General features: G+C 43.1%; 1 protein-coding gene, 1 long non-coding RNA gene and 1 pseudogene across 4 annotated transcripts in view; 2 read left to right on the top strand and 1 right to left on the bottom strand.

Moving 5' to 3' along the window:
* SETD2 (SET domain containing 2, histone lysine methyltransferase) overlaps positions 1-14,206 on the bottom strand; it is a 149,966-nt gene extending 135,760 nt beyond the window's left edge. For 2 of the 3 annotated variants that reach the window (XM_032161751.2, XM_058442474.1), the window contains exon 1: positions 13,960-14,144. In XM_032161751.2, coding sequence (XP_032017642.1) covers positions 13,960-14,030 — 71 coding nt within the window. In that variant the 5' untranslated portion in view covers positions 14,031-14,144. Of the gene's footprint in view, positions 1-13,959 lie in introns of all 3 variants that reach the window. The other variant, XM_032161749.2, reaches the window with a different exon arrangement.
* Positions 14,128-26,478, top strand: part of LOC116473537 (uncharacterized) — a 52,195-nt gene continuing 39,844 nt past the window's right edge. The window contains exon 1 of the long non-coding RNA XR_009214498.1: positions 14,128-14,689. This is a non-coding gene — a long non-coding RNA (uncharacterized LOC116473537). The remainder of the gene's footprint in view (positions 14,690-26,478) is intronic.
* On the top strand, positions 16,106-19,336 carry LOC116473536 (phosphatidylinositol 3,4,5-trisphosphate 3-phosphatase TPTE2-like; annotated as a pseudogene).

Genomic DNA, 26,478 nt, shown 5'->3' with positions numbered 1-26,478 from the left:
CCTAGAGAAGAACAAAAGCCTCTATTTTTGGAGTACTAAATTTTCTATCATTTTTCAGTGTCTTTTAGTATATCCAAAAATATCTTTTTTTTTTTTTTTTTTGAGACGGAGTCTCGCTCTGTCACCAGGCTGGAGTGCAGTGGTGCGGTCTTGGCTCACTACAACCTCCGCCTCCTGGGTTCAAGCAATTCCCCTGCCTCAGCCTCCTGAGTAACTGGGACTCCAGGCACCTGCCACCACGCCCGGCTAATTTTAATTTATCTTTTGTATTTTAGTAGAGACGGGGTTTCACCATGTTCGCCAGGATGGTCTCGATCTCCTGACCTCGTGATTCGCCCGCCTTGGCCTCCCAAAGTGCTGGGATTACAGGAATGAGCCACCGTGCATGGCCTCAAAAATATCCTTTGATTTACCACTGCATCTGAGGTTCCTCACTTCCTTTTTGCCCGTAATATTTTGCCTGTAATATTTATAAAGAGATAAATGAGATTATTGATCTGAGAAATTTGGATAGAAAGTCAACAGAACAAGGGTAAAGTGCAGTTTACCCTTAGTTTAAGGATTACCCATCCTGGAAAATACACAAGTACAAAACAACTGAAAAGGCTGGGAGAAAAAAGTGGTCTTAGCATACCAACAGAAGAAGCATAAAAAGTGCTATGAGCACCAAGTCACTGCCATTAGCCCAACACATACCACTCAATTCCCTGACGTCTGTCCTAATCTTATAGTTAATTTAAGAATGTCTGGTAATAGGCTGGGCACAGTGTCTCACGCCTGTAATCCCAGCACTTTGGGAGGCTGAGGTAAGGAGATTGCCTGAGCCCAGGAGTTCAAGACCCTGTCACTACAAAAAATAAATAAATAAAATTAGGCGTAGTGGGAGGATTTCTTGAGGCTAGGAGGTTGAGGCTGCAGTGAGCCGTGATCGTGCCACTACACTTCAGCCTGAGCGACAGAGAAAGACCCTATCTTTAAAAAAAAAAAAAGAAAAAGAAAAAGAAAAAAGAAAAGAATGTATTATCATAGAGGTTGGCAATTATTAACAATGCTGCTGGTAATCAAATTAGAATAATGATCGTTACAAAGAATCAGGTCAATTCAAACATTTACTAAGCTTGTACTACCATGTACCCAACTACTAGTTACTAGGATTCCTCCACTAAAAGAGAAGAACATATTCTATAATATATTCATCATGGGCCTTGAATTTTCTGATACATGGATCTACAAAATCCCTTAGGTCCAAGCAACAAAACCAAACAGGTCTAATGAGAATAGATGAATGCTAAGATAGCCAGCCTTCAATGAAATGTTAGCCTTTCTTGATACTTCGTATTAACAATCACCCAAAACATCTTAAAAATTACAGAATTATAAAAACTATATAAAAACATATCTTTTAAAAACTTACATGAAGAAATAGCATTGATGAAAATAAAAATGCTTAAGCAATCGGTACATTTCAAAAAAGCACACAGCTAACAAAAAAATTGTGCAGCACACATATGCACAACTGGAAAAAAAGTCCTATCACAGATTCTAACTCCTGCTCCCAATTTCATATCCTGACACCATCATGATCTTCTCTACTAAGAGTATGCTGCGTACAGTGGCTCATGTCTGTAATCCCAGCATTTGGGGAGGCCAAGGCGGGTGGATCACCTGAGATCGGGAGTTTGAGACCAGCCTAGCCATCTCTACTAAAACACAAAATTTAGCCAGGCGTGGTGGCAGGCACCTGTAATCCCAGCTACTCGGGAGGCTGAGGCAGGAGAATTGCTTGAACCTAGGAAGCGGAGGTTGCAGAGAGCCAAGATCGCACCACTGCACTCCGGCCTAGAAGACAGACTGAGACTCTGTCTCAAAAAAATAAAATAAAATAAAAAGTTTGGAAAGAAAATAGGTAGTCAAAGAAAGAAGAGCACCACGTATTTCTTGCAAATCTCATCATCTCCCTAATTCATATGAGCAAAACTATAACTGGGGGAACACTCTTTTTATATTCAATCATTACTGTTTGAATGTGTTCAAGGTGTTCATATCAGCTAGTAACACTACTTCCTTACACAAACTGCTAGATTAATCTGCCAAAAAGTATACTATACTTTTCATAATTGTGACAACTGGTTTCCTGAATAATTGTACGACAACAAAAGTTGTTTTGTTTTTGTTCCTCAATAGACATGGTAAGCTTCAGCTTGAAAATATACCTATTATGGTTACCTTGAGGCAAACTTAGAGATTTTCACCGATTTCTAAAATGTTGTATTGTACCTCAAAGAAATTTGCCTTTACAACAGATAATTCTTAACTACATTTTCAGCACAGAACCAGTACCATAAAACGTGCAGCTTATGTTTTAGAGCTGATACTCCAATCGAGTATTGATAAATTAATGGAAGAGTCATATTTTTAACCAGGCAATTTTTAACCAGATGTATTTTCAACCAGGTCTGTGTGTGCTCAAGGCCAGAATAAATGGATTTCTATAAAAAGAGCTTTTAGTCATTTAATATAATTTATGAAAAACAGTATTTGCTCCACTTTACATTCACACAAAACTCATAAAAAATTTAAACTTTAAACCTAGCATTTTCTGCTTCCTCAAATAGAGTATGTAATTAATAACTATTCATCATGAGGCCAAATATCAGACAAAAGGCTCGAAACACAAGTTAGACCATGGATTCACAAAGAGCTAAACATGAAGCAAATATTGTTGATTACGATAGAGTCCTCCCCAAAGAGAGGGTCCAACCACACTTGGCAGGGAAGTGGGCCACAGGAAGAACTACAATTGGAAACCACTACTTGCTCTAGGTTCTTGCAAGCCCAGAAGCAGTGCTCCCAGTAAGCAGACCTCCCAGAAGCCTGCCAACACAATCGCAGTCTTATCAACACCCACATCATCCCAAGGATATTTTCACTTGCAAGATGTTAGCATTTGACAGAAAAAGCATTCTAAAATAAAAAGCAACTATGGGAATTCAGACCTATCTTAAACCTCCAATGAAATGACAATATGTTTGCTCAGCTGGAAAAAAGACTAAAGTAACCATTAGCTTGACCAAAAACACAAAAAACAGGCATGGTGGCTCACGCCTGTAATCCTAGCACTTTGGAAAGCTGATGCAGGAGGATCACTTGAGACCAAGAGTTCAAGACCAGCCTGGGCAGTGAAGTGAGAACCAGTGAAGTGAGTATCTAATTTTTAAAATTAGAAAATTAAAAAACAAAGACTACCAAATTAAACAAAGTAAATTTACACAAATTCCAAAGCTAAGAGACTCAAATACAACATTTTATTACACAATTTTTATTAACCAAAAATTATACAAGGTAATTAACCAAAAATTATACAAGGTAATTGCCTTTCATTTGAATGAGAGACTTCCAAATACTGTGTAAGTCCAACTATGGAAAAACGACAACAACAAACCTATCAAATTTTGTCTTAGCTCTGTTGGCCAGCCTCAAACCAACCATTTTCAGAGACTCCCCACTTAAAGCCAGGCACAGGGGTGCCCAGCACTGTAATTCCAGTGCTTTGGGAAGCCGAGATGGGAGGATTCCTTGAGGCCAGGAGTTTGGGACCAGCTTGGGCAACACAGTGAGACTCCCATCTCTACAAAAAAAATTTTTAAATTAGCTAGGTGTGGTGGCGCATGCCTGTTGTCTCAGCTACTTGGGAGGCTGGGGCAGGAGGATTGCTTGAGCCCAAGAATTCGAGGCTACAGTGAACTGGGATCATACCACTGCACTCCAGCCTAGGTGACAAGGGAGGCCCTGATCCAAAAAAGAAAAAAAAAAAGAGATCCCACTTAAATGCCTTCAGTTTTCTTTTTAAAAGAAACAAGTAACTAATCAAAGTAAGGCAGGAATAAAAATTACCTGCTTAATCTATCAGTACCATATACAAACAGAAATAAGTACGGGATTTTTTTAAAAACTCTAAACAAAATCCCCCAAACACCATCATAACCAGAAATACTCACTCTGTGGAGAAATACATTTGGAAAGAGACACCTTCCACATAGCACAATATGTCCTAAGGCTCTTTTAAACTGCCTAACATACTAACCAGACATCTTAAGAAAATCAAACAACTTAACATGGTACATCCATACTACAGAATTTGTTCAACTATTTAAAAAGATAAGCACGTCTTGGCTGGGCGCGGTGGCTCACACCTGTTATCCCAGCACTTTGGGAGGCCAAGGATGGTGGATCATAAGGTCAAAAAATGGAGACCATCCTGGCCAACATGGTGAAACCCCGTCTCTACTAAAAATATAAAAATTAGCTGGGTGTGGTGGTGCGCACCTATAGTCCCCGCTACTTGGGAGGCTAAGGCAGGAGAATCACTTGAACCCAGGAGGCAAAGGTTGCAGTGAGCCGAGATTGCGCCACTGCACTCCAGCCTGGGCAACAGAGAGAGACTCCATCTCAAAAAAAAAAAAAAAAAAAAAAAAAGAAAGATAAGCTTATCTTATATGTAAATGGAAACAAATACAGAATGTAGGAAAAAGGCAGAAAAATACGTATAGTAGTATGACTCCACTTGTGTAAAAAAATAACCAAACAAAAGGAAAAGATCTCGAAAAATACATTAAGTTCTTGGATGTGGTATTTGGAGAGGTGGCGCAGAGAAGAGATACTCAGGGAGGATTTTTACTTTTTCTTCTATAAACATCTGTATTGTCTGACCCTTTTGCAAAAAACATTTATTGTTGTGGTAATTAAAAAAACAAAACATTGGCCGGGCGCGGTGGCTCAGGCCTGTAATCCCAGCACTTTGGGAAGCCAAGGCGGGCAGATCACAAGGTCAGGAGATCGAGACCATCCTGACTAACACGGTGAAACCCTGTCTCTACTAAAAAAATACAAAAAATTAGCTGGGCGTGGTGGCGGGTGCCTGTAGTCCCAGCTACTCCGGAGGCTGAGGCAGAAGAATGGTGTGAACCCAGGAGGCGGAGCTTGCAGTGAGCCGAGATTGCGCCACTGCACTCCAGCCTGGGCGACAGAGCAAGACTCCATCTCAAAAAAAAAAAAAACTTAAACATACTATCAGACCCTGTTACTGTTTTTAAAATATCACATTCATGGTTAGTACATAGTAATAAAGCACTTCCAAGACAAATTTAAAGTTATCCTCAGAGATTGAAAAAGACTAAGAGACGTGACAATTAAATGCAATGTTAATACTAGATTGAAAAAAGAAGACACCTTTGGGACAACTGGCAAAATGTATAAAATATATATCAGGTAATGGCAGGGTTACAAATGTTAAAATGTCTGAATTTGATTACTGTACACTGATTATCTAAGACAATGCTTGTTCTTAGGTAATACTATCAGATATTTAGGAAAGAAAGATCATGATGCCTGCAATTTACTCTCAAAAGGTTCTGCCAAAAGTAAATAAAACTTTTTTTTAAATATAGAAAGGTAATACAAACGTGGCAAAATTCCAATACTGGTTAATCTAGGTTAAAAGTACATTATGGGAATTTACTGTGCTATTCTTACAACTTTCCTGAAAGTTTAAAGTTTTTTCAAAATAAAAAGTGTTTTTTGCCAGGCGCAGTGGCTCACACCTGTAATCCCAGCACTTTGGGAGACTGAGGTGGGTGGATCCCTTGAGGTCAGGAAACCAGCCTGGGAAGCATGGCAAACCCCATCTCTACAAAAAATAAAAAATTAGCCAGGTGTGGTAGTGTGTGCCTGTAGTCCTATCTACTCAGGACACTGAGGTGGGAGGATCACTTGAGCCTCAGAGGCAGAGGTTGCAGTGAGCCAAGATTGTGCCACTGCACTCCAGCCTGGGTGACAGAGTGAGACCCTGTCTCACAGACACATAAAAAAGTGTTTTTTTTGTTTTTGTTGTTTTTTTTTCTGTCAGAAAAACATTCTAACCTGATTTCAGTGACTTATGTGTAAACGGCTTAGTTTACAATATAAACTATCTCTCAGGGTTTTTACAATAATAGTTCTTAGTGTATTACAAAATCAAGTACTCTACAGCACTCTTGGAAGAATTAACAGAAATGAAGCTAGTCAACATTTTTAAGAAACTGAGCAAAGAACAATTAGCAAATTGAGCAGCCTCTTAACCAGGATAGTTTCAGAGAGGCTCCAGCAGAGCCACGTAGTAGATTTATGGACAGAGAAGCTGGTCAACTTTTGATTCTCAAACCCAGGCTGGCCATCCTGCTTCCCTCCAAAACCTGACAATGCTCATGGAACAACAATGAATATTAGGGTTGAGAAAATTTATTACAAATATCTATTACAGAATAAACTGTAATGTATTAAAAAAATTTTTAAGTGAATAAATTAAATCAATGAGTCACTACAGTGAAAAATGACTGAGAAGATCTGGAAACACCAAAGTCCTGCTAAGGAAACTAGGAAAGTATGACTGATAATCTTGCATGTATAAAATATGGCTTGGCAACTGGAGACAATTCTTAGGAAAACACAATTGTATCAACAGTTGCTTGATACTTTTCTAAAGACATAATGTGTCAATAAAAGGAGAACGGTATGCCTAAAATGTAGCAAAAGCAAATGGCAAAGAGGGAAATGAATATTAAAGAGGTATACCCTAGCCTAAGCACTAGGATAGTTCAACAGGCTTTCCATACTTACCAGCAAACCCTCCAAGTACTATATTGGCTTCCTGTGCACCTCAGTAGCCCAAAGAAGGTAACCTGGCCTGTAGCACCATGCCTCCATCACTACGAAGCTATCTCTCTCTTATCAGAAAAATTGATTCAACTGGCTATAAAGCTACTAAACATCCAGATCATATATGAAATCTGGTAACCACATGATACTTTCTCTCAGTTGGCTTCCTAAGGTATCTCTATCTTCTCCATTCTAACATGAATTATAAGAATTTGACTTGCTGGGCCTGGTGGCTCACACCTGTAATCCCAGCACTTTGGGAAGCTGAGGGCAGGAGTTTGAGACCAGCCTGGGCAACACAGCAAAACCCTGTCTCTACAAAAAATAAAAAATTAGCCAGGGCCAGGTGCAGTGGCTCACAACTATAATCCCAGCACTTCTGGGAAGCCAAAGCAGAAAGATCACTTGAGCTTAGGAGTTTGAGACCAGCCTGGGCAACATGGTGAAACCCCATCTCTACAAACAAAATTAGCTGGGCATGGTGGCATGTGCCCATAGTCCCCGCTACTCAGAAGGCTGAAGTGAGAGAATCACCTGAGCCTGGGAAGTTGAGGCTACAGTGAGCCATCATCGCGCCACTGCACTCCAGCCTGGCCAAGAGCGAAACCCTGTCTCAAAACAAAAAAATTAGCCAGGAGTGGTGGTGGGCATTTGCAGTCCTAGATACATGGGAGAATCAATTGAGCCCAGGAGTTCAGTTACAGTGAGCTATAATCTTGCCACTGTACTCTAACCTGGACAACAGAACAAGTCCCTAAAAATAAAAAATAGAGAATCTGACTAACCTGACTGCTTTGTATCTCATTTGAACATGCTGAAATATTCTTTCCCAGTTAAACTTTCTTTTGACCAAATTCGCCATACTTTCACATCATGGTGCCTTGTAAGTACTGTTCTTTCTAGCCAACTTGTTCCATTCAATACTAACAATAAAAGAACTGGCCAGGGGCGTGGTGGCTCATGCCTGTAATCCCAGCACTTTGGGAAGCCCAGGTGGGTGGATCACTTGAGGTCAGGAGTTCGAGACCAGCCTGACCAACATGGAGAAACCCCACCTCTACTAAAAATACAAAACTAGACAGGCATGGTGGCGCATGTCTGTAATCCCAGCTACTCGGCAGGCTGAGGCAAGAGAACCGCTTAAACCCAGGAGGCAGAGGTTGTGGTCAGCCCAGATCGCACCATAGTACCCCAGCCTGGGCAACAAGAGCAAAACTCCATCTCAAAAAAAAAAAAAAAAAGGAAAAAAAAAAGAAACTAACACTGTCCTAATTCTTAAATTCTCATAAAACCCTTTGCAGATGATACTACCATGATCCCTACTTTATAGGTAAGGAGTAATTAAGAAATTTGCCTAGGTTCACAAAGCAATTAAGTAAAAGAGATGAGATTCTAAACCAGGAGTTCTGTCTCCAGAGCCCAGGGATTTAACTTTTTTCGTGCCCTATACCATTTTGGCAATCTAATGAAGCTTGTAGATTCCTTCTCAGTCTAATATTTTTTAATGCATAAGATAAAATACATATGATTGCAAAGGAAGCCAATTATATTGAGGGGAAAAAACCAATGTGTCATATTGTTTAGTATGTGCTTCTCAATCTAGTGGATTTCGATACAATGATAAACATATTTCAAGATTATATAAAAACCACAATACAGTTTGCCTTTGAACAACATGGGCTGGAACTGTGCAGGTCCACTTATACACAGATTTTTTTCAATAAAAGTTACATACCTTGTGCCTGCCTCCAGTTCTACCTCCTCCACCTCTGTCACCCAAGACAGCAAGACTAGAATCCCCTCCTCTTCTTCCTCCTCAGCCTACTCAGTGTGAAGACTACAAGGATGAAGACCTTTATGATGATCCACTTCCACTTAATGAACAATATATTTTCACTTCCTTAAGATTTTCTTAATAACATTTTCTTTTCTCTAGCTTACTTTCTTGTAATACAGTATGTAATACACATAACATACAACAAAATATGTGTTAGTAGACTATGTTCTCAGAAAAGTCAACAGTATCCTAGTAGCAGTTAAGTTTTGAGGGAGACAAAAGTTATACGCACATTTTTGACTGTGTTGCAGATTGGTACTTCTAACTCCCATGTTGATCAAGAGTCAACTGCATATTTTATTATTAAAATATCTGATTTCTACACAAATCACAATTAATACTACTGTAGTTTGTTATTTACATTAATAATTGAAAGAAATGCTAACTTCCAGTCAGAGGTTACTAAAGAGGTAATCTTCCCAAGTTTATAGATGTCATCCATGTTAAAACCTTAAACTGCACACTAAAACAGTCCTCTTCACACAGGCATTTAAAAAACCAATCAAGCCAAGTGTGGTGGTACACATCTACAGTTCCAGCTACTCAGGAGGCTGAGGTGGGAGAACTGCTTGAGCCCAGGCTGAAGACCAGCCTGGGGAAAATGTAAGATTCCATCTTTAAAAAAAATAAAAATAAAAAGACCAATCCTTGGCCCTTCTCTCTTTCTACTAAGGATTCTCTGGTAATCTCATCCAGCTTCATGGCTTGAATACTACCTAAACTGGTGAAAACAAAATTTATCTCCATTCCAGACCTTTCCCCTGAACTTCAGACTTGGTTATCAAATCAATTCAATGTCTAACAGGCAATCTCAAACTTACTATGCCTAAAATTGAACTCCTCCTAATCTAGTCCTCAAACTTGCTCCTTTTAGTCATCACTGTCTTTGTTGATGGCAACTTTCTAACTGCTGAGACCAGAAACCCTGGAATCATCCTTGGTTCCTCTCTCACATGTCACACCAACAAATCATATTAGTTCCATCTTCAAAATATATCCAGTATCCATCCATTTCTCACTACTCTTATGTTACCATCTTGGTACCCGGCAGCATCTCTTTTCTGGATTACTAGCTTCCTTACTAGTCTCCAGGCTTCCACTGTTGTTCCCTTTGCAATTCAAATGATCCTTTGAAACTGAAAGCAGACTGTCACTCTTCTGTTCAAAACTCCTGGCAAAGTTCTTAGAATAGCTCTACAAGACTGTAAAAAAGCTAAACCTCAGCCGAGAGCGGTGGCTCACACCTGTAATCCCAGCACTTTGGGAGGCCAAGGCAGGTGGATCATGAGGTCAGGAGTTCAAGACCAGTGTGGCCAAGAAGGTGAAACCCCCGTCTCTACTAAAAACACAAAAATTAGCCAGGCACAGTGGCAGGTGCCTGTAATCCCAGCTACTCAGGAGGCTGAGGCAGGAGAATCGCTTAAACCCAGGGGGCAGAGTTGCAGTGAGCCGAGATCACGCCACTGCACTCCAGCCTGGGGGACAGAGTGAGACTCCATCTCAAAAAAAAAAAAAAAAAAAAGCTAAACCCCATCTTACCCTAACCCAGTTTACTATTACACCTTCTTGCTCATTCCATTCTAGCCATAATGGGCAAAACTCACAGGTCTGCCTCAACACCTTGAAACTAACCATTCCCTCTTATTGAAATGCCTTCACCCCAGTTATTAACATGGCTACTTCTCCTTTAAATCTTTGCCTAAATATCACTCTCTCAAGGATACTCACCCAGTATACCTCACTTTAAATTGCAACCTCTTCCTCAACAATTCTGAATCCCCCTTACTCTATTCCACTTTCCAAAGCACTTACCTTTGAACATTCTACATTATTTATTTAATTTAATTTTTTTTTTTTTCGAGATGGAATCTCCTTCTGTCCCCCAGGCTGGAGTGCAGTGGCACAATCTCAGCTCACTGCAACCTCCGCCTCCAGGTTCAAGCGATTCTCCTGCCTCAGCCTTCCAAGTAGCTGGGATTACAGGCGCCTGCCAACACACCAGACTAATTTTTTTTTTTTTTTTGTATTTTTAGTAGAGATGAGGTTTCACCATCTTGGCCAGGCTGGTCTCCAACTACCGACCTCAGGTGATCCACCCACCTCAGCCTTCAAAAGTGCTGGGATTACCGATGAAAGCCACCCCACTTGGCCAGAACATTCTATATCATTTACTATCACCTATTACATTAGGATGTAAACTCCACAAGGGCAAAATTTTGTTTTGTACACCAATTACCCCTAGTGTGCCTATGTTTGGCATACAACAGACATGCATATGTTCAAAGACCTGTACCTCTATCACTGTAAGGTACTTGCCTATCTCCTTCATTAAAAGAGTTCCTTAAAGACTAACTGGATCTACTTTGCTGTGTCCTCAACACCTGTCCCTGGGCCTGCCCCATAATGGACACCCACTGCACAGATACGCAAGTGATTACAGCCATTTTCACCTGAAACACAATGTCCTATATGCTGCTAAAAAAAAAAAGCCATCTTGCAGCTGTGTCTGATTAAAAGCATGGGTACAAGACAAACCCAGAACATCAGACGCCAAGTGTTACTTCAGTCAAACTGAATTTACATTTTTGCCTCAATTTCTTCATATGTCTAAGTACCATTTCAAACCATCCAAAGTCTAAAAAGGGCACTTGGTCATTCCTCCCCTGAGCCACGTTGCCCACCTAGTCTTTTCATCCTCAACTTAAATCCTACCTTTTAACTTTTCCCTGATTACCCCAGCTAGAAGCACTTACACGTGCCACATTCTGCGCCAAGTGCTCTTCATGCATTATCTCATTCAATCCTCCCAAAAAGCCCCAGTAAGTTGTTAACCATTATAATACCTATATAAAAGATGAGAAAACCCAAGTTCAGAGAGATGAAGTCACCTGTCCAAGGTTAAAATAGTGTTCAGATCCAGGTCTGACTCTGAAATCCAGGTTTTTTTTAAACCCTATACTGCCTTTCTCTCTCCTCCCTCTAGCATTATAAACACTAACTAGCTTACTATCTCAAGAGTTTGCTGTCACTTCACTTCTCTAGGCTTCGTTTTCTTCATATGTCAAACAGGTGATATTGCTCAGGATACCTACCATGATCCCCTCCAGTCTTTATAGTATCATGAAAAAAAGGAAAAACAAAACAACAACAACAACAACAACAGAAACCATGTTACAACTCTTTACTCCATACAGGTTAATACACAAGAAGAGGCCTGGCACAATGGCTCATGCCTGTAATCCCAGCACTTTGGGAGGCCAAGGCAGGAGGCTCACCTGAGGCCAGGGATTCAAAACCAGTCTGAGTAACGTAACTTTTTTTTTTTTTTTTTTAAATTAGCCGGGTGTGGTGACACATGCCTATAGTCCCAACCCAGGAGGCTGAGGCAGGAGGACTGCCTAAGCCCAGAGGTTCAAGGATGCAATGAGCTATGATGACACCACTGCACTCCAGCCTGGGTGACAGAGTGGGACCCTGCCTCCAAAAAAAAAAAAAAAAAAAGGAAAAAATACACAAGAATTTAAAAATATATAATCACTGTTAGAAATCCAAAGCAGTGGATTAAAAGCAATAAAAATAAAAACTCCAAAACATGTAAAACCATAAAACATTCTTGATTCCTTCCCTACTCAGGTCTACCAAAGATGCCCTTCTGAGTCCATTTTCCCATATATTATGAAAAATTGTTTTTCCCCAAGAAGTGTAAGGATGTGATCCTTAAAGCTTCCGGACTTCACCAAACCACCTGGTAAAAGGAAGTGAAAGCAGGCACTTAGACTATTCAGGGGTTAGCATGTTACTTTGTACAGAGCAAGTGCTATATAAGCATTTATTGAATCGTGATATAAAATTTATTTTTTTTGAGGTTTTTCAAACCAAAAACCTGTAACATGAGCTTTGTAACTGGACTGATTGTGCAGTAAATCAAAACAATCTTACCTAACTGACCCTGCCAGTAGCAAAACAAAAAGACCAATCTAATTAAGGTAATGTTAACCAATGGCCAAGAACCCATGAAAAGAAAAGGCCATGTTAACTTACTATTGCAAGTAAGAGTTGGGTTTTTAGAAAAGCAAAATAATGATTTATCTTGTTGTGCAGAAATGACCAACACCTCAACAGAATCCGTTTGTGTTCCAATCAAAACTAAGAACTATCAATTAAGATCCAGACATTTCTGGACCAACGTGAGAAGATGTGGTAAGGGATTCAAAAACGAGCCACAGCAAACCTAAGGTAAAATGTGTCAAAACAGCAAAGTTCTTGGAATCTTCCTGGTCATAAAAGTTTGACAGTTTCATGTGAAACCCCTATCAACCGATAAGTTTTAAATGAATAGAATATTCCTAGGTCTAACACCAGCAAATGGAGTTTAAGAACGGCTTTTCAAAACAATGGTCTCGTGAGGGTTCAGGGAAAAAAGTGACTCTAGGCTTTCTGAGGTAGCAGATACAGCAGCAGATTCAGACCTCAAGAGAAATGCAAAGGTGTCCTAGACTGAAAAATTACTATTGGCAAAACTGTGTTTCGGTTTTCCACAACATTGTCTTCTTTAGAGAATCCTCAAACGATTCTTCGTTTTTAACCAAGTCTTCACAAGAAATAGAAAGTCATCCGTTTAGGGTAAGAGATTCCTGTTACCAAGAAAATCGTGTCCGAAAGTGTGAAAATCTCACAACCTGCAAGAAAATGTATGTCCCTCAGGAGGCTTTCATTTTCAGGCGGAAAAACAAACCCGGTGTCACCTCAACAACGGGACCACACAAACCTCGCCATTACAAAACCCAAGTGCCAAAGGTGCAGAATGTGAAGCCGGAAGCACTGCAAGGCCAGGATCAAGTTCCCAGGAGGAAAAAATCAAGCTCAGGAGTGCAGCGCGGGCCCCTCCACGGCCTGGGGGCCAGGCAACCCGCGCTAGGCCCTTCCGGTCCAAGGCGCCGCCGTCGCGGGGAGGTCGGGCGACGGGTCGAGCTTCCACCCGAGCCCGGGGATTCGCGGCCTACCCTCACCGGCGCCCTCTTGCCGGGCCTGGCACCGGCAGCTCCTCCGACTCTGCCCTTTGGCTAGCAGCGGGGCCCAGACGAGCCGCGAGGAGCTCGCGAGGACCGCCGAGCCCCGGGGTGGCCGGGTCGGTGCGGACACGGCGGTAGCCGTAGGGACCATGCCCTCCCCTCCCCCACCGGCCCGGCCCAACCGCCGCCGCGACATGAGCAGCGGCGCCAACGCCGGGCCCAACCGCAGGCCTGCTGCGGCCCCGGCCAAGCGGCTTGAAGTGGCGGCGCGGGCCTGCTCCCGACACCGACCGCGCGAGGCCACCGCGGGCCCGTTACTCCTCGCGCCGGCCCGCACCGCCACCCGTCAGGACGCGCCGCCCTCGGCTGGGGATAAGGCGGCCGACAGCAGCGGGGGGCCGCGGAGATGATACTTACTCAGGGGTCGGGTGCTCCGGGTCGTAGAAATCCCCCATCTTCGGAGGCGGCTGCGGCTGCAGCTGCTTCATCGGGAGCGGCTGGAGGCGGCGACGCGAGCCCCCTCCCCGCGGCAGGGCGACGCGGGGGAGGGGAGGGGAGCGGAGGAGGCCGCAGGTCCGACCGCGGCGGCGGCGGCAGGGGCGGCCCGCGTCGCTACCTCGCTCGTCGCTCCCTCCCTCCCTCGGACGCCCGCCAGCCGCTCTCTCCCTCTCACCCTCACACCGGGAGCGACGCACACCCCACCCGCCCCTCAGCTTCGTAGGCCCGGCCCCTTAAAGAGACACACACGGGCCCCCGATCTGCCGCCAGTCGGCGTGCCTGCAGCTGCTGGCTTGACCCCAGACCGGGACTGGCGGAGCGGAACACTGCCCGGTGGGCCCAGGCCGACCGTGCCTGTGGCTCTCCGGAACAATAAACCCCCGGCCCCAGTGATGTGGGCCAGACCGGACCTGGAGAGGCGGCACCGCGACCCCTCCCTCAACCCGCCTGGCGGCCGGGGGCAGCGTGACCCGGCCCGCTACCGTGTCACAGCTGGCAACTGACAAACAGCAGGCGACGTCGGGAGAACTCCCCGAGACACCCGAGACTTCAGCCTTCTCGCTCCGCGGCCCTGCAGGACCTGCCCGTCGGGAGCCCCGGAGTCCGCGGCAGCGCCGAGGGCCCCTCCCCCAGGCCTCTGGGCTCTGAGGTAACGCGGCCGCAGCTGCTCCCGGGCCCCTCGTCCCACTCGCCCCTCTCTTTTTTATTTTTCCTCGCCCTCTTTCTCCCTTGCCTCTTCATCTCGACCCCTTAGCAAGCATGGAAGCCCAGCGAGGCGGGGGATTGCTTGGAGGCCGAGCTCCCGGCAGCCTCCGCTTTCCTTCCCGCTGTGCCCTCGGGGCTCCTACCTCCACCTCGGCGCGGCGTTCTGCCCCCACCCGAAGTCTCCAAGGCGGCAGCTCCCGTCTCTTGTGTGGTTCCTGGGGCCTTAGAGGCAACGTCATGAAAAAAAGGGTATTAATCACTTTCCTACAGAAATGATAAGATGAGATTAAGTAGAAAACTTGAAGGAGCTACGAGTTGTTATTTTTGGAAGGAGAGATAGGAACGCGTAAATCCCATAGCTAAACTTTCTAGACGCTGAAGAGTTTTTGGCGATAGATCATTTTGACATTGGGGGTTCATAGGGTTAGCGTTTTTTGTGTTGTTGCTGCTGTTTTTCCACTAGAATTTTGAATCGGATTTTACCAGCAATTGGTAACGGAAAGGAAAGGATGTGTTTTCCAATTGAGAAACAGTGGTTAAAAACTGAAATGTGGGCCGGGCGCGGTGGTTCACGCCTGTAATCCCAGCACTTTAGGAGGCCGAGGCGGGCAGAGTACCTGAGGTCAAGAGTTCGAGACCAGACTGGCCAACATGGCGAAACCCCATCTCTACTAAAAATACAAAAATTAGCTGGGCGTGGTGGCGCACGCCTGTAATTCCAGCTACTGGGGAGGCTGAGGCAGGAGAATCGCTTGAACCCAGGAGGCGGAGGTTGCAGTGAGCCGAGATTGTGCCACTGCACTCCAGCCTGGCGACAGAGCAAGACTCCATCTCAAAAAAATAAATAAGTAAATGAAAATACAAAATAAATTAGCTGGGCGTGGTGGTGCGCCTGTAATCCTAGCTGCTCGGGAGGCTGAGGCAGGAGAATCGCTTGAATCCGGGAGGCGGAGGTTGTAGTGAGCCCAGATCGCGCCATTGCACTCAGCCTGGGCGATATAGCGAGACTCTGTCTCAAAAAAATAAAACAACAACAAAAAACTGAAATATGAGAGAATAAACATCCTTCAGTGGTTAACTTTTTAAAATAGCCTTTATATGTATGTAGGCTACAGTGTCTATTAGTGTTTTATAATCATTGTTTTTCACTTAGGGATTATTTTGGCTTTTGTTTATTTATTTTTTTTCCTGGTACCTTTAGGGTTAGCATGGAGGTCCAGGGTCCATCTGACTCCCTAGGTTCGAATCTCCCAAGGCCATTTTTTTTTTACACACCGTGATTATTACTAATTTCCCTGTGGTTTTTCTCATTATAAAATGAGAATATTGCTGCCGACAGGTCTAATCATTATTGTGAGGATTAAATGAGCTATTTGTTAAAGCCTTAAACTTTCAGTAAACGTCAGCATTCTTCAGCCATGATAGTGCAGAGTTTAAGAGCTAGCTCTACCTGGCATTGTGTACCAGGCACTTTCTAGCCCTGTGACATTGGGATGCTTGCTTCTCATGCTTCCCGTGCCTCACCTGTAAATGGGGTATTAGCCACTGTGCAGAGAATGTTGTGAACATGCTTGCACAATGCCTCTCATTGAGTAAGTGCCCAGTAAGTGTTATCTTTTGGGCTTTGAAAGAATAGATTGAGGCTCTGTGCCTTAGATGCCACATAGGCAATTGGGAGTCACTTGACCTTGGACAGGCAGGAAAGGGCAATTTTAGGTGGAGGTGGTTGAAACAATGTAAGTATGAGGTGGTAAGGACCTAAGCTGAGGTGAATGAGAAAAAAGCAGTCAGGTGCAGGTTTCCTATTTCCTTAATAAGAAAGTAAGCAATTCTTTTGCAGGAGGTACAGCTGGGCATTGGAATGCCTGGTCTCATGTCAGCATTGGTTTGGTCAGAACCCAGTGCAATAAGCTTGTCAAGCCATGGGAATCAGTGAGAATTCTAAGCCCCAAACAGAAACAAATGAACTGGGTTTTTACAGGCAGTGCCTTCATCTGTAATTGCACTCAGAGTTCTTTGGACTCATATTTTTAAGTCAAAGAGAATGCATGCCTGGAGCACATACTTGGGCCTGGCCTCTTGATCAAAGCTGTGGAATAATTCGGTTTTTAGTGTTATTAAATACTGACCATCCCCTACTTTCTGCACATGTTTAAAGGAAAAATGTCTAAAAAGCCCTAGCATGAAATATATGAGGCATTCACTCCCAGAGGGCTAAAATCGTAAAAGCCTTTATAATTTCAGCTGGGCGTGGTGGCCCACGCCTGTAATCCCATCACTTTGGGAGGCCAAGGCAGGCGGATCACCTGAGGCCAGGAGTTCGAGACCAGCCTAACCAACATGGAGAAACCCTGTCTCTACTAAAAATACAAAAATTAGCCGGGTGTAGTGGTGCATGTCTAATCCCAGCTACTAGGGAGGCTGAGGCAGGAGAATCACTTGAACCTGGGAGGCAGAGGTTGCAGTGAGCCGAGATCGTGCCATTCCACACCAGCCTAGGCAACAAGAGCGAAACTCATCTCAAAAAAATATATATATACTTTCTCCTACTGTTACTGTCTCCTGTGGGTCAAGACCAACCCCATCCCAGGAGATCCCAGGATTGCCAGTAGTGATCCTGAAACAAAATCATCTCTTGCTGAGGCAATGGGCTGATTTCCTGAATACACATTAATCTGAGCTCCCTCAGCCCTAGCGGTAGGGGGATTGGGTGCACAAGATGGGTGCAGCCACATAGGGAAGATCCCCCAGTGTTGCCCTGCTCCCAGTTCAGGTTTGTGAAAATGCCAGCAGTGTTTCTCTGTGTCTTTCCCTCACAAAGTCTCCAAGTCTCTCCTCAAATGAGCTCCAAGGCTTGGGAGAAACAATCTCTTCCTCTGCCAGGGTTGCGTGGATCTCCAGTGGAAAGGAAGAACCGGAACTATGGTTTGTGCCTTCCTTATTGCCTCCAAAATATTTTTAACTGCAGAGAATAGATATGTTGGATATTTTGCACAAGTGAGACATCTCTACAACTGGAATCTCCCTCCAAGACGGATACTCTTTATAAAAAGATTTATTATTTATTCAATTCATGGTGTTGGAACAGGCGATATATGTGATCTAAAATTCCAAATAGTAATGGAGAAAAAGGTTGTCTTTTCCAGTACTTCATTAGGAGATTGTTCGATATTGCATGACATTGAAACAGCTGGCGTATTAATGTATATGACGGTCCACCTCTGTACGATGATGTGAAAGTGCAATTTTTCTCTTCGAATTTTCCTAAATACTATGACAATTGTTCATTTTTCTTCTGGTTCAACACATCTTTTATTCAAAATAACAGGCTTTATCTACCAAGAAATGAATTGGATAATCCACATAAACAAAAAGCATGGAAAATTTATCCACCAGAATTTGCTGTGGAGATACTTTTTGGCGAGAAATGACTTACAATTACGTTGTAGCTGGATCCGATTAAGTATAGTTCCCCCTTCCCCTTCTGGGAAAGAATTATGTTCTTTCCGAACCTGCCACATATTCATATATCCTAAATCTTCCTTGATGATATATCTATATTTATATATGTTTACATATGTTCTTCATAAATCTATTAAATATATATAGATAAAAAAAAATCATCTCTTGCCTTAGGGAAGACAGAAGGCCAAAGGTCAATCACTCTCCACAGGTAGGCTCCGGGTACCTGGTAAGGGGTAGTAGAAAGAAGAAATGTAGACCGGGTGCGGTGGCTGACGCCTGTAATCCCAGTATTTTGAGAGGCCAAGGCAGGCGAATCACCTGAAGTCAGGAGTTCAAGACCAGTCTGACCAACATGGAGAAACCACGTCTCTACTAAAAATACAAAATTAGCCGGATGTGGTGGCACATGCCTGTAATCCCAGCTACTCTGGAGGATGAGGCAGAAGAATCGCTTGAACTCTGCGAGGCGGAGGTTGCGATGAGCCTAGATTGCGCCACTGTACTCCAGCCTGGGCAACAAGAGCAAAACTCCGTCTCAAAAAAAAAGAAAAGAAATGTAGGTCGGGCACAGTGGCTCATGCCTATAATCCCAGCACTTTGGGAGGCCGAGGCAGGCAGATCACTTGAGGTCAGGAATTCAAGACCAGCCTGGCCAATACGGTGAAACCCCATCTCTACTAAAAATACAAAAATTAGCTAGGCATGGTGGCGCATGCCTATAATCCCAGCTACTTGGGAGGCTGAGGCAGGAGAATTGCTTGAGCCTGGGAGGTGGAGGTTGCAGTGAACAGAGATCGCATCACTGCACTCCAGCCTGGGCAACAAGAGTGAGACTCAGTCTCAAACAAAAAAAATGAATAAAATAAATAAATATGTATTTTCTCCTCTGTAGCATAGAAACATTTACTATCAACATCTTAGCATTTTGGGGAGCAGGAAATGAGATGTCGGAAAAAGTACCTAATGCCTGTAAACTAATAGCCATACAACAAAAAATTGGCTACCTTATAAATTTAGGTAGATATATGAGGCTCAATACAATTGAAGATTTAGATTTACTCTGTATACAGAATAAAGGCGGCATAATTTAGAATAAATTACTCATTCACATAAGTTTTGTTATATTGTTATAATTGTTCTATTAACTACTGTTAATCTCTTAGTGTACCTAATTTATAAATTAAACATCATAAGTATGTACATAAAGGAAAAAACAAAGTATATTTAGGGTTCCAGGCATCCACCAGGGGTCTTGGGACCTATCCCTTGTGGATAAGGTGGGTACTACTGTAATTACAACTTTTTTTTTTTTTTGAGATGGAGTCTCGCTCTGTCACCCAGGCTGGAGTGCAGTGGTGTGATCTCAGCTCATTGCAAGCTCCGCCTCCTGGGTTCATGCCATTCTCCTGCCTTAGCCTCCCAAGTAGCTGGGACCACAGGCACCCGCCACCATGCCCGGCTAATTTTTTGTAAATTTAGTAGAGACAAGGTTTCACCTTGTTAGCTAGGATGGTCTCGATCTCCTGACCTTGTGATCCACCCACCTCGGCCTCCCAGAGTACTGGGATTACAGGCGTGAGCCACCGCACCCAGCCTAATTACAACTCATTTTTATTCCTATTCATTCTGCACATCCCAACACAAGGCAAGAAGAATCTAGAAAACAATGCACAACCTACATTGAACTCCACCTCCTATGATTCCTATTAGATGTTATTTGTATCAAGTCAGCACCCTCCTACATAGTATTATTATACTCTGTAGTTGTTTTTCCTATACAGATAATCTTTCTGTTACATATTGCTTTGTTAACAGATTTTAATTACATAATATATATATCTTACCAACTTTATAAGTTTGTTGTAGGCAGAAGCAATCTGTCTTTTCCTATTTTATAGTGTTTGAGGCTATAGGTAGCAAGTGTTGAATGAATAACTACTTTGTTACTTCTGAATACGTTACTTTTTGATTAATACTTTTCCTTTTTCCCAATTCCTTTTTCTTTTTTTTTCAGGCTCGTCCATGGAATACCAATTCTTTTTCTTAGTGTTCACATTAGATTTTTCTGTTAAAAATAGATTGTTGGCGTTGGCTAACAAGTCGATGACTTCCAGTCAAGCACTCTCTTCTGTAAAGTCTCTTTTGTAAACTCCTACAAGCAGCAATTTCACTGGATTTGAAAAGACTGATTAAAAAGAACCACACACTGTAACTCTCAAGTATACAGGAATATTGTTATTAGGTAATTTTTTTTTCAATATGTGTTAACCTTGTCTTCCCTACAATTTTCTTTTTTTTTTTTTTTTTTTGAGATGGAATCTCACTCTGTCGCCCAGGCTGGAGTGCAGTGGCACAATCTCAGCTCACTGCAACCTCTGCTGCCTGGGTTCAAGCGATTCTCCTGCCTCAGCCTCCTGAGTAGCTAGGATTACAGGCGTGCGCCACGATACCCAGCTAATTTTTTGTATCTTCAGTAGAGACGGGGTTTCACCATCTTGGCCAGGCTGGTCTTGAACTCCTGACCTTGTGATCCACCCGCCTCAGCCTCCCAAAGTGCTGGGATTACAGGCATGAGCCACGGCGCCCAGCCTCCCTACAATTTTCAAACATTCAGAGAGATGATTATGGTGTATCTTTTATTCTGTTTTGCTTTGGATCTTGGCGTTCTTCTAGAGAACTCATCTGCTCAGGAGCTTCTCAGTGCATCCTCCCTCCCAAACTTGTCTTACCCAGCAGAGAATGAATGTACTCAAGATTACCAGTTTTGCAGATGAATAAACCAATGATTCCAGAGGTCATGGTACATATCTAGAGTCACATGACTAAGAAATGGTAAAACCAGGATTTCAGCCAGGTTATCTGATTCAAGACATTTTCAGACAAAAATATCTGGAGTTTGCCACCAACAAGAAATGATCCTAGCCTCAGCATCTCAGCCCACACTGGGAGCGTCAGGTGCTGAAAATTTTTTTTTTTAATTTTACATAGTAAATAATTTTATAAAAAAGAAAGAAATGATCCCTTATACAAGAAGGAATGATAAAAATATTGGTAAATAAGTGGTTAAAACTAAAAACTTTTTCCCATACAAAGTAATAATAAGTAATTTGTGTGGTTAATAAGGTAAAGCAAGATGGAACTGATACTCTGGACAACAAAGTCATATATTTAGAAGCAGGATGAGTGGAGTGATGGTTGGAGTTGAAGTTTTCCAAGGTCCTGGTACTGTTTGGGAAGTGGGTAAAAATATTGATTAACTTTAACCTTTACTCTTTTAAGTGTATAAGATAAAATATGTAGGGTAACTGCTTTTCCAAATTAACAGAAGAAAATAGAATAAAGAAAAATACAAAAAAAAAGGCCGAGTGTGGTGGCTCACACGTGTAATCCCAGCACTTTGAGATGCTGAGGCGGAAGGATTGCTTGAGACCAGGAGTTTAAGACCATCCTGGGCAACATAGCCAGACTCCCTCCCAGCTCTACAAAAAAACAAAAAAGATTAGCCAGCTGTGGTGGTACACACCTATAGTCCCAGCTACTTGGGAGGCTGAGGCAGGAGGAATACATTTCAGTTTTAAAGAGTGCAAAATGGACAAGAAAATAAAACTTAGGCCAGGTATGGTGGCTCACGCCTGTAATCCCAGCACTTTGGGAGGCCCAGGCAGGTGAATTGCTTTAACTCAGGTTCGAGACTACCCTGGACAACATGATGAAACCCCATTTCTACGTAAAATACAAAAAAATTGGCTGGGTGCGGTGGCTCACACCTGTAATCCTAGCACTTTGGGAGGCTGAGATGGGCAGATCACCTGAAGTCAAGAGTTCGAGACCAGCCTGGCCAGCATGGCAAAACCCCATCTCTACTAAAAATACAAAAATTACCCAGGCATGGTGGCATGTGCCTGTAATCCCAGCTACTTAGGAGGGTGAGGCAGGAGAATCACTTGAACTCGGGAGGCGGAGGTTGCAGTGAGCCGAGATCACGCCACTGCACTCCAGCCAGAGCAAGACTCCATCTCAAAAAAATTAGCCAGACATCATGGCACATGCCTGTGGTCCCAGCTAGTCAGGAGACTGAAGTGGGAGGATCTCTTGAGCCCAGGAGTTCAAAGTTACAGTGAGCAATGATCTTGCCACTGTACACCAGCCTAGATCACAAAGCAAGACTCTGCCTCTAAAAAAAAAAAAAAAAAAAAGAAAGGCCAGGCACGGTGGCTCACACCTATAATCCTAGCACTTTGGGAGGCTGAGGTGGGCAGATGACATGAAGTCAGGAGTTTGAGATCGGCTTGGCCAGCATGGTGAAACCCCTTCTCTACTAAAAATACAAAAATTAGCTAGGCATGGTTGCATGCACCTATAGTCCCAGCTATTTGGGAGGCTGAAGCATGAGAATCGCTTGAACATGGGAGGCAGAGGTCACAGTGAGCTGAGATTATGCCACTGTGCCCCAGCCTGGGCAACAGAGCAAGACCCTGTCTCAACAAAAAACAATTTCACCTCTTTATGTGGCTTCTAGAAAATTTAAAATCACATTTGTGACTTCCATTTTATTTCTCTTGGACAGCACTGATCTAGGATATATATATAACTAATATAAGTGAATAAGAAAAAGACAACCCAGCTTTTTAAATTGGCAAATACCTCAGAAGAGGAAAAATGAATGGCCAGGAAACATTTGAAAAGCTGTTTCAGGGAAATCAGGCTGCTGGTCAGAGTGTTAATTGATACAGTTATTTTGGAAAACAAGTTGGTTGGCATTACCTAGTAGAGTTGCATATGGGCATATCTTAAAACCCAAAAATTGTTCTTAGATATACAAATTAAATCTCTTGCAAATATACACCAAAAGACACGTCTAGGAATGTCCATAGCAGTATTGGCAAATGGGCAAATGTCTATCAACTATAGTATATCTAATGAACTACTGTTAAACAGCTTAAAAGACAGGGTCTGCATTTGTTGCCGAGGCAGGAGTATCACCTCAAACACTTGGGCTCAAGTGATCTTCCCACCTCAGTCACCCAAGTAGCTGGGACTACCATGCCTGGATTTCTTTTTTCGCCTGTCTTATGGTGCTGATATATAATTGTTTTTTAGTTTTTTTAGAAACAGGGTCTCGCTATGTTGCCCAGGTTGGTCTTGAACTCCTGGCCTCAAGTGATCCTCCCACACTGGCGTCCCAAAGCATTGGGATTACAAGCATGTGCCACCAAGCCTGGCCATAACTGAAATTTTCAGCTATGCCTACCAAAATGGTAAAGTCTTGGGGACATAATAATGAACAGGAAATAAAAGGCATAGAATGTTTTTCCATTTATGTAAAGTTTTAAGAGTCAAAATTAAACAACAGATGGTGTTGAGAATTAAATATGGTAAAACTATAACCAAGAGAAAGGTAAAGAAAAATTTTAGGATAGTTTTGGTTTGGTTTGGTTTTCCTTTCTAAACAGGAAAAGGGATTATATAGGGGACACCCAGGAGGCCTCAGAGCACAGGTAAAGTTGTATTTCTTAAACTAGTTAGTAAGTGGACAGATATTTGTTTTGTTATTTTGTCTACCCTAGATGTAATGAATGTTATTTATATCTGTTTATTATTCCATAACAACTATGTGTGTGTGTCCTTTGACCCAGCAGATTCTATTTCTAAAATTTTGGTTCATGGAAATAAAAGCACTCGTACATAGACTAAATGTACAAGATTAATGGTATAATTTGTGGTGGGAGAAATGAAGTGAATGCTCATAAATAAGGGAATGGGTGAATATATTTTGGAACATCCATACAGAGGAGTATTATACTGTCATTAAAAAGAATTGAGTTTGCCAGACATGGTGGCTCACAACTATAATCCCAGAACTTTGGGAGGCCGACGTAGGAGGATCACTTGAGCTCAGGAGTTGGACACTAGCCTGGGCAACGTAACAGGACCTCATCTCTACTAAAAATAAAAAATTAGCTGGGTATGGGGTCATACACCTCTAGTCCCAGCTACTCAAGAGGCAGAGGTGGGTGGATTGCTTGAGCCCAGGAGATGGAGGCTGCAGTGAGGCAAGATCGCGCCACTGCACTCCAGTCTGGACAACAGAGCAAGACCATGTCTCAAAAAATAAATAAATAATAAGTATATGCATATGTATTTAGATATCTATTAAGAAATTATGGCCGGGCACGGTGGCTCACTCTTGTAATCTCAGCACTTTGGGAGGCCGAGGCGGGTGGATCACGAGATCAGGAGATCGAGACCACGGTGAAACCCCGTCTCTACTAAAAATACAAAAAATTAGCCGGGCGTGGTGGCGGGCGCCCGTAGTCCCAGCTACTCGGAGAGGCTGAGGCAGGAGAATGGCGTGAACCCGGGAGGCGGAGCTTGCAGTAAGCCGAGATCGCACCACTGCACTCCAGCCTGGGCGACAGAGCGAGACTCCGTCTCAAAAAAAAAAAAAAAAAAAAACCATGAGCAAAATAAGCCTCTTTTGTCTATAAATTACCCAGTCTCAGGTATTTATTTATAGCAATGTAAGAAAGAACTAATACAAGTGGTTTCACTTCTTATAGCCTAAAACTACCTAGCATGCCTTTGAAATTGCAACTGCTTTCTGTTGCTTATAATTCAGACTTGTCTTTTCATTTGTGACCAATTCCTGTTATTTCAAAACCAAAGAGTGCATGAGGGTGAATTATATTACCCTGAAGAGATAAGACAATGACTCTGTCTGAACCATTCAGCTGGTCTAGGTGACTAGAGACTGCAGAGATGTCAGGACTGTTGCCTAGGACACAAAGCACACTTACAGGGCATTCCTCACTAAAAGAACATTTTAGGGACACTTACTTATCCAGAAAGGCACAAATAAGGAACTGATAACCCTGATAACTTGAGAACCCTACTGCTACCTGGTGGTTAGAGGCAGTCTGAGACACATAAGAGAGTGATTCAGGCTGGGAGTGGTGGTTCACACCTGTAATCCCAGCACTTTGGGAGGCCAAGGTGGGCGGATTGCTTGAGGTCAGGAGTTTGAGACCAGCCTGGCCAGCATGGTGAAACCCACCTCTACTAAAAATACCGAAGTTAGCCAGTTGTGGTGGCACATGCCTGTGATCCCAGATACTTGGGAGGCTGAGGCACGAGAATCACTTGAACCCGGTAGGTGGAGTTTGCAGTGATCCAAGATGATGCCACTGCACTCCAGCCTGAGCGACGCAGTGACACTCTGTCTCAAAAAAAAAAAAAAAAAAAAAGTTGGGGGCCTGGACAGGTGACCATAGTGAGACCTTTGAAGACATATATATGTCCATAGCATACATATGTCTTTGAACTGTGTATCTTGAAGTAATGTTATGTTAAATTATGTAATAGATAATCATAAAATGTCTGAGTCATTTCTAAGTAAGTTAAAATGCTGAGATATCAATCAACTTAATCTTTTAGTTTTTTGTTGTTGACTTTAGACATCTAGAAATATAAAGCATAATCAATTTAAGAATAAAAAATATGGCCTGGGTACAGTGGTTCATTCCTGTAATCCCAGCACTTTGGGAGGCCGACGCGGGCGGATCGCTTGAGTCCAGGAGACCAACTCGGCAACATGGAGAAACCCTGTCTCTACAAAAAATATAAAAAATTAGCCAGGTGCAATGGCAGGTGGGTGTGGTAGTATGCGCCTATAGCCCCAGCTACTAGGGAAGCTGAGGTCAGATGATCACTTGAGCCTGGGAGGTGTAGGTTGCAGTGAGCCAAGATTGTGTCACTGCCCTCCAGCCTGGGCAACAGCGTGAAACCCTGTCTCAAAAAAACAAAAACTATGCAAATAAGGACAATTATTAACAAAACAATCTGAAATCCATATCTGAAAAGTGTTTCTGGCCAGGCGTGGTGGCTCACACCTGTAATCCCAACATTTTGGGAGGCCACGGTGAGTGGATCACTTGACACCAGGAGTTCAAGACCAGCCTGGCTAACATGGTGAAACCCTGTCTCTACTCAAAATACAAAAATTAGCCAGGTGTGGTGGTGCATGCCTGTAATCCCAGCTACTTCTTAGGAGGCTAAGGCAGGATAATCACTTGAACCCAGGAGGCAGAGGCTACAGTGAGCCGAGACTGTGCCACTGCACTCCAGCCTGGGTGACAGAGCGAGACCCTGTCTCAAAAAGCGTTTCTAAAGGTAACCAGGCCAGGCACAGTGGCTTGCCTAGGCCTACCAGCTGCAGGGCAGGTTACAGCTAGTGGCCCAAGCTCTGGGATAAAATATTAATATTAACTA

The sequence above is a fragment of the Hylobates moloch genome, unplaced genomic scaffold (assembly GCF_009828535.3).
Source record: "Hylobates moloch isolate HMO894 unplaced genomic scaffold, HMol_V3 SCAFFOLD_8, whole genome shotgun sequence".
In the NCBI taxonomy this organism is placed as follows: Eukaryota; Metazoa; Chordata; class Mammalia; order Primates; family Hylobatidae; genus Hylobates; species Hylobates moloch.
The sequence above is the reverse complement of the archived record's forward strand: the minus strand, read 5'-3'. Positions and strand labels throughout refer to the sequence as shown.